This window comes from Oculina patagonica, unplaced genomic scaffold, assembly GCF_052425735.1.
Source record: "Oculina patagonica isolate OP01 unplaced genomic scaffold, crgOcupat unplaced310, whole genome shotgun sequence".
Lineage (NCBI taxonomy): Eukaryota > Metazoa > Cnidaria > Anthozoa > Scleractinia > Oculinidae > Oculina > Oculina patagonica.
Genome location: NW_027558158.1, coordinates 3,222 through 12,932, shown reverse-complemented (window position 1 = coordinate 12,932; position 9,711 = coordinate 3,222). Strand labels below are relative to the sequence as shown.

General features: G+C 35.9%; 1 protein-coding gene across 1 annotated transcript; it reads left to right on the top strand.

Moving 5' to 3' along the window:
• The first annotated feature begins 1,704 nt into the window (after positions 1 to 1,704).
• LOC144640497 (programmed cell death protein 4-like) lies at positions 1,705 to 8,825 on the top strand. Its single transcript, XM_078499609.1, has 11 exons — positions 1,705 to 1,818; positions 3,600 to 3,638; positions 4,083 to 4,161; positions 4,434 to 4,495; positions 4,871 to 4,968; positions 5,105 to 5,219; positions 5,313 to 5,360; positions 6,115 to 6,174; positions 7,375 to 7,485; positions 7,576 to 7,715; positions 7,880 to 8,825. The coding sequence occupies exons 3-11, from the start codon at positions 4,098 to 4,100 to the stop codon at positions 7,929 to 7,931; spliced, it is 750 nt and encodes a 249-aa protein (XP_078355735.1). The 5' UTR covers positions 1,705 to 1,818; positions 3,600 to 3,638; positions 4,083 to 4,097; the 3' UTR covers positions 7,932 to 8,825.
• Positions 8,826 to 9,711: the final 886 nt, after the last annotated feature.

Below are 9,711 nucleotides of genomic sequence, written 5' to 3'. Positions count from 1 at the left end.
ATGTTATAGTATACAAAAAACAACTTTTACTTTGTCGGTGACAACAGTGTTTTTAGGGGGGTCCCCAAAGTACGGGTTTACCTTCTTAATAATTTACAATGTCTGTGATGCACATTTTTAACTTACAAAAATCATACTTTCAAAATGCTTATGAATTCGAACAATTATTTTAGGAATATTCCCTCATTTGTGTTGACAAATAACTGATAAAGACTTCATCCAAAATATTTTTAAAAAATAGCAACAGCGATGTGAAGTTCTGTCATGGACGTTACGTAACGTCCATGAAATTTTGTGCATTTTTTTCTCTCCTTAAGTTATTATTTGAAGGATTCTTAAAAAATTTCTGCTGCTTTGTTACTTATCAAAAATGAACATTTTGATGATAACAAAGCTCTGGTAAACTGTTACATTTTTTAACTAAGTGCAGTTAAAGTTGGTCATGGACGCTATATCATGGATGTTACACTTTTTGCAAAAATGGTGAAAAAATGGCAAAACTTTTATCAAAGTCTTTGGAAAAGGTAAAAAATAGTTAGGCGGTATAACAGTGGGCAGTTTTTTCCAAAAGACAGGTTTGGGTTGATAAACAGCAAGCTTGTGGAAAGAGATTTGCAGAAAATGCAGGTTAATATGTCATGTAAGGACCGTGAAATGTCCTAAAAAATTTAAATGGGCATTCCACGGGTTTTACATTAACTAGCAAGATATTTCATTTCCAACTGCCAAGAAATATTGTTTTACTACAAATGATAGAGCTCAACAATTGAAAAAAGTTAATTTATTTGGTAAACTTGAAGAAGAATTCACATAGTGTAACGTCCATGACGATTTTTGTAACGTCCATGACGTTACATTTTTAGTCTCCAAGAAAAAATTTGAAAGATAATGGAGGTGAAAACAAAATTTTCAGTTAACACAATCACTAAACTACATTGACATGGAGAAGATATTTTGAAAATGCTTGAAAGTTCACAGAAATTTTAAAGTAATGCTAATGCACTAAATTACGTGGTTGATTTTTATGTAACGTCCATGAGAGTCGTTTTTCTCAATATTTCTCTGGCACAAATAAGTCAACTGGAAAAAAGAAATAATCAAATTAACACACTAAGGTGCACAGACTTGTACATCAATGAAAAGTTTTAAAACTTGTTTTCATCCTTAGACAATGCAAGTTTAAAGTTTTAAAAATTAGTCTGAATTGTAACGTCCATGACATGGAATTGCCCTAGTACAGTTTTTTTTCCAATCTGCAGTGCTAAGAATAAGTCAAGCTGCTTAGCAGATAAGATCGCTCTGATTTTACTTTGTTATTGCCACAGTGGAGTGAAGTTTTTTTTTTTAAAAAAAAGTCCAAACAAAACAATTTCAAGGCATCTAGTGTCAGTGGCACTGATGTTATTATCCCAAGATTTTTTTTCATGAAATCTTTCCTTGATAGTCAGTCAAAATTAAGTAATAGGATTAACCCGTTGAGTGCTTTCTGCCAAGTGGTGTTGAATCTCAAGGGTACTCAAGAGATGTACTCTAGAAAGAAAATATCTTGGAGATAATGTACCATACAAGTAAACTGTTGATGTACGTTGCACGAAGATTATATGGTAATGGTGATTATATATCTCAGACAAGATTTTTTAATGTTACATGTAGTTACTCATGGCTTTTTCCTCCCTTCTTACCTGCTTGGAATGTTAGATTTCCAAAGGTTAAGAACAACAAATTGTGTTGCTCATAATTGCATAATTGTACATATTAATTTTTTTTCTCATATAGATCTCCTTATCAGAACTTAACATCTCTTCAAGGAAATATAAGGTCAGTGAACAATAAAAATGTTTATATATAGTTTCGAATCAACAAGTTTTTGGAAGTTGATTGTATAATGAAATTAAACGCTAAAAAATTGGAACGACGTTTCGATCCGTTCGACGGTCATTTTCAAGTTAGGTGTTAGAATAAAATTACATGTGTAAATATAGTAAAAGCGCTAAAATATGTACATACAAACAATAGACAATAGGAATAAAAAGGCTAAAAATGGCTAAAAAATAACTTAGTGCGAATGGTATGCATAGTTGTAAAAGATATAATTAAAAACGTAAAGCAAGCGAAAAAGACGACGAGAATAAGAACATTAAAATACCTAAAAATATCTAAACAAATAATTTCTCGCGGAGCGAGTCACTCTGTTTGTTAAGTTTCGGCTTCAGAAGTCTTATAAAAAGCATTTCAAAAATCAAACAGTCAAGCTTGCTTTGGCACTTCCTTAAAATCTTAAAATTCTTCTCGATGTTGCACCAGCGCATCGAAGAACACAAAGGATCGTCTATCGGACATCACGTGAAAGAGCAACATGGAAAGGAGCCACACAACATCGAGAAGAATTTTAAGATTTTAAGGAAGTGCCAAAGCAAGCTTGACTGTTTGATTTTTGAAATGCTTTTTATAAGACTTCTGAAACCGAAACTTAACAAACAGAGTGACTTCGCTCCGCGCGAAATTATTTGTTTAGATATTTTTAGGTATTTTAATGTTCTTATTCTCGTGCGTCTTTTTCGCTTGCTTTACGTTTTTAATTATATCTTTTACAACTATGCATACCATTCGCACTAAGTTATTTTTTAGCCATTTTTAGCCTTTTTATTCCTATTGTCTATTGTTTGTATGTACATATTTTAGCGCTTTTACTATATTTACACATGTAATTTTATTCTAACACCTAACTTGAAAATGACCGTCGAACGGTCGAAACGTCGTTCCAATTTTTTAGCGTTTAATTTCATTATACAATATATATAGTTTTCCTCAATTAAGCAATAAATTACTCTGTACAGTAATTTTGTAATTTTTAGCTGGCAAAGTATCATTGTGAAAATAAGGTTTATCTATTTATCTATCATGTAGCACAACTCTGTTGTTTGCAAATCGAAAATTATAATGTTTTGTATAAAATAAAATCTGGTTAAGTCATGGAGTAAGTCATTGCCAAATTGAATATGAAGAGTCTGGTTAAGTCATTGCCAAGTTAAATACCAGAGGAACCTGAGGCTAAATGGCAGAAATGTGCAGGGAAAGAAAAAAGAACTTATGCCCAATGGATTTTTAAAATGAATAAAAGTTGCAGATTTTTGGTGCAGTTTTCCAGTTACTTGCCCAGAAGGGGAGTACTGTCAAAATCATGTTTCTATTCTAAAATGTGTGGTACCCGGTACATTTCATTCACTGCATCATTTGTGATGTTCATTGATCAGAATATAGAGCTTGATACAGGGATATCCTGCAGTCTGGGGCACTCTTGCATGTCTGTAAAACCTGGTTTTCACTAGCGACGCAAGCACAAGCGCAATCTCGCAAAAAGGACAAATTTTGATCATTGTGCTTGTGCTTGCTGCAAGCACGAGCACAAGCATAGAAATGCAATGCACTTGTGCTTTTGCTTGAGTTGAAGCCGCTTTCACGGTGAAATAAGAGCTGTTATCCTTGCACTTGTGCTTGCGTCGCTAGTGGAAACCAGGATTAAGAGTGCTATGTAACATGTTTTCTTTAGATAAGTTTATTAACAGATAAAATTGTAATGTTGTTTTTTTAACATACAGGTTCCTGCCTTGGCTGTTTCTCTTGCATTAGAAAAGAAAGTAAGTAAAGTGTGTATAAAAACCAAAAATAATATGAAACAAGGACATGCATGCACTAAAATATAGTTACAGTGTGAATACGAACTGCTCCAGAACATATTCATACCTCAACAAAGTGAAGGATTAAGTGCATACCATATGTACATGAATTCAGATGCTTTCAGTCTGATCAATCAGGACAACATTTAAAGGGGTGGTGAATGGTCCTTCAAAAAATGTGTGTCACGCAAAATTTTAGCCAAATCTCAGGGGTCTCATCGTCTCAAATTTTTTTGTTGACACCTTCTCGGAGTCTCCATTTCTTTAGCAAAGATGAATAGGTCTCCTGCTCGCAGAAAAGATATCAGTCTCACCGTCTCGCAATGTCTCGCATTTACCATTCGCATCCCTATTTAAGTGTGGTGTGGCTTCCTAATTATTTATTTTTTTTACTTATTTTCACAGGCCACTCAGAGAGAGATGGCATCTATCCTGATCTCAGACTTGTATGGCAGGCACCTTAGCCAAGGTGACATAGCTCAAGGTGTGTGAGACTCTACAGGCTACAAGCAGTATGCTCCAAAGTGCTGTTCTGTTTCATAACTATCTGGTACAAGTTATAACTCTGAACATTAGTTTTAATATTGCTATTAATAATATTCAAATTTTTAGTAATTTTTTGGCCTGTAAGAATTCAAAATGCAGTGTTTTAATTTGCTAAAATTTGTTTCTAATATGATGTGAAAATAATAAATTAATGTAAATTTTGATTTTGTAGACAATAGTGACTAATAGAGTATTCTGATTATTTTACAGGCTTTCAGCAGCTGTTAGATGACCTTGACGATCTATCTCTGGATACCCCAGATGCTCCTGAGGTGAGATATACTTGTTTGTTTTCATCTTTTTTAATGGTTAACCTAAAAATAGATGCAGATGCAATGTTCATGCAATGGCCATCTAACTGTAAGTGATTTTATTGAACTGCATTGGCCATGTCATTGCACCCCTGTCATTTCTAAAGAGGAGCCCCCACCTCCCTCCCCTCTGCTAGGTCACTGCATGGCCCACAATAATCTGTACACATTGCAGGCCTATGCTGCTAGCTTGTATTGGCTCAAAATCATTTTCTGTGGGCCTTAAGTATTGAATATGTGAAGAGCTGAAATGAGAATTTTGCTGCCTGGCATTATTGGTATAAAGGATATCCAGGCCCATGACTTGAAATGAATTATGTTGTATTTGTTCTGTAGATGGTGGGAAAATTCATTGCCCGTGCCATTGCTGATGACTGTTTGCCACCAGCATTTGTTTCTAATTTGGGAGACACTCCTTCAGGATCTAATCAAGCGTAAGTAATGAGGGAGCTTAGTAAACTAAAATCCAGACAAGAAACTTACAACATGCAAAAGTGTTTTAAGCATAAATTTCTTGACTAAGTTCTTATAACAACTGTTTATAACTTAACTGGTACTTGTTTTAAACAGCAAAGCTTTGGGTGAAGCCGATGTGCTGCTGAGAATGAAACATGGAATGGTGCGGCTAGACAGTGTGTGGGGTACAGTTGGAGGACGCCGACCAGTCAAACATCTTGTTAAAAAGGTAACTTACAGATTGAATCAATGATCACATTGTACTATCAGAAAATTAAAAAAGTGATGACATTAATTATTTTGTACAACAATTGCTTTGCAGATGATCTTGTTGCTCAAAGAATACCTGAATTCAGAAGACATTGAAGAAGTGAGTCTCCATAAATATTTTGCAACTTTGTTCATGATATTTAAAGTTTTCTCTTTTCTGTGCGAGTTTTTTTACACCACAAATTCCTAACTTCAGACAAAATGCATATATACGGTATGTGTACCAAACTTGTCTCAGAATAGGATGCTATCCCAAAACAGTTTCACATATATATGTCCATGTTGAAAGTTAACCTCAGTCTTAGTTATTTAAGATTTAATTAGCAAGAAATAATAAAAAAGCAAGAAGAAAATAGTTTGAAAAAACTGCTAACTAGTGCCTTAACTTGTTTTGCAAGTGGAGAAAAATCCTACTTACAGCAAATATTTGCGGGTCTGTCCATTTCATGAGTTCGAGTTCGAGTTAGAATTTCGAGTTGAGTTCGATTTCGAGTTAGAATTTCGAGTTCGAGTTAAAATATCGAGTTTGAGTTGCTTGCGGTTAGCTCCACTCCTATTTGCTTGTGGTTAGTTCCACTCCTATTTGCTTGCGGTTAGTTCCATTCCTATTTGCTTGCGGTTAGATAAGGGTGACACTATGCGTGACCAACTGGGAAAATGTTTCCCCATAACTCGAACTCAAAATGTCTAACTCTAACTCGAAATTTCTAACTCGAACTCATAAATTCTATATATTCAATATTTGCTAATGAACTATAAAGTTAAGTTTGAGCCCTGGAAATCTCAATCCCTTATTTTTCCTGTATCAAGTTACAGTACTATAACTCCAACTGTTCATTGTTGCTTCTCTCCAGGCTAGTCGCTGTGTCCAGGAATTGGAAGTTCCTCATTTCTATCACGAACTGGTTTATGAGGTATTACTTTATATTGAACTAGCTCTTTTACTTCCATTTTTCTTCCTGTGACATCCTGAATTAGAGGAGCTATGTCACGGTAAATGCAATTTGAAAAAATTAGCAAAGTTTTTCAAGTTTGTCTTTCGCAATCCATCTTACAGTCAAACCGGATGTTCTTTTGATGGGAACTTTGCAGTGTTGCGGCGCAATGTTCCAATATTGATTGACAGTTTGCTCGTCGCAACTTGCAACTTTCAATTTGCTTGAGCAAAGTTGCCAAGTTCCGGTTTTCATTTTGCCGTATAAAACGAGGTTGTACCACCTTTGTTGGAAAGAAACAGAAAATAAAAAAAAATAATTGCCCCTTATTCGACTGTTCATCAAGGGAATACGAGAAATAAATTAGTTTACATTGCTAAGTTAGGAATTACGCTTCAAAATTACAAACGTAAGCCGTAACTTGCGGAGCAAATTTGAATTTTTAAGCGCAATTCCAAGTTTGGCGATTTCAACTACACCTGTCGCTAATTTATCGCAGTCTGTTGATAAGCAGTTGACCATAGGACAATTATTTCATCCTTCTCTGAGACGGAGGTGGAATTATGATGTTTCATACGGGAAAAATGAAAACCGGAACTTGGCAAATTGCTCGAGCAAATTTGAATTGAAAGTTGCAAGTTGCGACGAGCAAACTGTCAATCAATATTGGAACATTGCGCCGCAACATTGCAACGTTCCCATCAAAAAAACATCCGGTTTGACTGTAATCGTCGTCAGTTGAAACCATCCTTGTTTATTTTTGGTTGTTTCACTTCTTTTTTGTTTTTCCGTGTTAGAAAACTGTTATTTTGAGGTTTCCTTCAATGTAGATTGTAGGTTTCCTTTAATGTAGATGTGCGACTTTCGATATTCATGTCAGAGTAGAACAAAGCTTCATTTCTTATTTTCAGTTTTCTGTCTGTGATTTCTTTTCCACAGTAGACTGTTCACGGCCTCTATTTTTCAGTGCAAAATAACTCACAAGTGAAGAAGCGAATGCCAAGCACAAGGGTGCAGGCACTGGCATCCAGTTCTTTTGCGATTCTTTCCTGCATGCCGTGCAATAATTGAAGGAAAAGATGAAAAATAGAGGGCTTTGAACAGTCTATTCCCACAGTAATCTTTTCTTTGTTAGTTGTTTGCCAGCTGACTAACAGTTTGATTGTCATTTGTTTACAGGCCATTATAATGGTGTTGGATGATGGCCATGAACGAGTTATGACACTAATGAAGAACCTACTGCAGTTCTTCTCAAAAACCAACATTGTGAAGCCAAATCAAATTAAAAATGTAAGCTTCGTATGTTCTTACATGTAAGATAATGTGTATTACTTGGGTACAGTGACTGTGTTCTTAAACTGTTTGTTGTTGATTTCACAGGGTTTTCAGCGTGTGTTTGACTCATTCAGCGACATTCTGCTGGACATTCCCCATGCTCACACACTTCTGGAGAAGTTTACTGACATGTGTGCCCGTGATGGAATCATTCCAATCTCCTTTACCATGAAAGTCCCTTCCAGGTATGTATACTGAGTTCTAATAATGATGATGATTTATTGGTAATATTTTTACATGGTAGCTCTCTATTTCTAGAATACCTGCAATAGTGAAACTACTTTAATTTTGCACAATTTTACTTTGGGCCAAAAACCTAAGGATGTTTTCACTTTTCTTTTTATTACAGAGGCCGCAAGCGATTTGTCAGTGAGGGCGATGGAGGGCTAGTGAAGGCTTAGTTCGACTGTTCATGAATCAGGAAATTAATTGACGAGCCAGGCATAACAATTAATAAGCTCTACTGAAAAGGGAGAACATTCTCGTTTGAATAGGAATCATTTGTACACTGGTATTCCCACGGCATGAGTGATAAGCAGTTTACCCTGGGTTAAGTGGTGATTATTATCTTTCTGGGTCGTTACTCCTCCCCTCTCCTAGCTCTCTTTGTCCTTTCTTCTTTCCTTTGCACTTCAATAGCCTTGTTTCAAATTACTTTCATCGCATCTAGCTGTTCGCAGGTTGAGTGATCTGTAAAAATATGCATCCAAATTTTACTTTGGATTAGTCTATAGAGATGCCTATCTTTGACTTGATTCTGTAATTTCTGAAACAGTAAGTTTGACTCTGATAGAATGTGGCACAGCTGTGGTTAAGCATTTTAACAAGGGTTTCACTATGGTCTTGTGCAGTACTGTTGTTTAGTACTCCATTGTAAATAAGGATTTCGTTTATCGTCTAAATACAATTTGGTTGTAACTTATTGGGGAAAAAATTGCCTTTCATGTGTCACATATAGAATCACTTCTTCTTTGTGCGCAGTTCTAGGGAATTTAAAACTTGCAAACCCCATTGACTTGGGAAGTAGACGGGGAAACAAAGTTCAATTACCTTTAGTTAGTTTCATTTGGGTATTCGTAATAGAAATAATTAGGCAGTGGGAGAAGAACTTAATTTTCGTTTTGGAAACATTGTCCTAGCTGATTTTCACAGTTATCTGTGCTGGTTTGTTAGCGTTTTCGTGGTTTGGTATAGTTAAAGCAGTTTTCAATTGAGTGTCGTAAAACCAAAAGTAAAGTAATCACTCTGGCCAATAACAAAGGACATAGACAATCCAGTGAACCAATCAAAACTCGAAGAAACATAGGCGTACGGGCCGGGGGGCTGGGGGGCTGCAGCCCCCCCAAATTTTGGGCAACTCAGATTTTTTGGGCAGCAAGTGAAATTTGGGCAAAGCCAGTTTTAAAAGTACTTTTTATTTGTTTCTTTGAAGAAGTAGATATTTTCTTTTTTAACCTGAAATCGGCGTGTTAAAGCCAGTTAAATTCACACGAGACAATGGCTGCTAAGCACGTGATGAATTTCTGTTTATTAGTGAAGGGGATCATATGTTGATACACATTAATTTTTTTTGGTAATCTTTTTTATTGTTGGGCACTGTACTTCAAATATCTGTCACAGTAAATCACCTGATAAAGAAAGCTTCTCCCGCGTTGATAAATTCAACGGCAAGATTCTGGAAGCCGAGCAGAAGATTTACGCGAAGTTATTGTCGTGTGCGCGGATTAGGCTACATGACTGTTTCAGAAATGCTGGAGTACACATATCCTTGCAGTGATACCTGCTACATTATGTTCTGCAGAACGATCATTCAGTGCGTTGCGCAGATTGAAAACTTACCTCCGCAGCACCTGATAGAGCACGACGTGTCAGTAACTTCGCACTTTTTGAACATTGAAAGGGCATATGCCAACTCTGTAGTCAACAATGGCATGGATGACATGGATCGTATCATTGATATCTTCAGCCGCAAAATGGCAGAGACAGCTATTTCTTTTAACGTGTTTTATGAGCTCATATAATAGATTCATATGAAAGAATATTTTCACTTCATATGTAGGCCTATGTTAGTGCGTCGTATGACCCTCGTTTGTTTTCGAATTTTCGAAAAAAAAATTTGGGCAACTTGCGAGAATTTTTTGGCAAATGGTTCACCGCCCCCCTGGCAAAAAAGTTGCCCGT

Excerpts from the sequence above, each read along its gene's own strand:
- LOC144640497 (XM_078499609.1), top strand. The coding sequence starts at position 4,098 with ATGGCATCTATCCTGATCTCAGACTTGTATGGCAGGCACCTTAGCCAA. Across the intron at positions 4,162-4,433 it reads CCAAGGTGACATAGCTCAAG|GCTTTCAGCAGCTGTTAGAT; the intron begins GTGTGTGAGACT and ends ATTATTTTACAG. Across the intron at positions 7,486-7,575 it reads AGCCAAATCAAATTAAAAAT|GGTTTTCAGCGTGTGTTTGA; the intron begins GTAAGCTTCGTA and ends TTGATTTCACAG.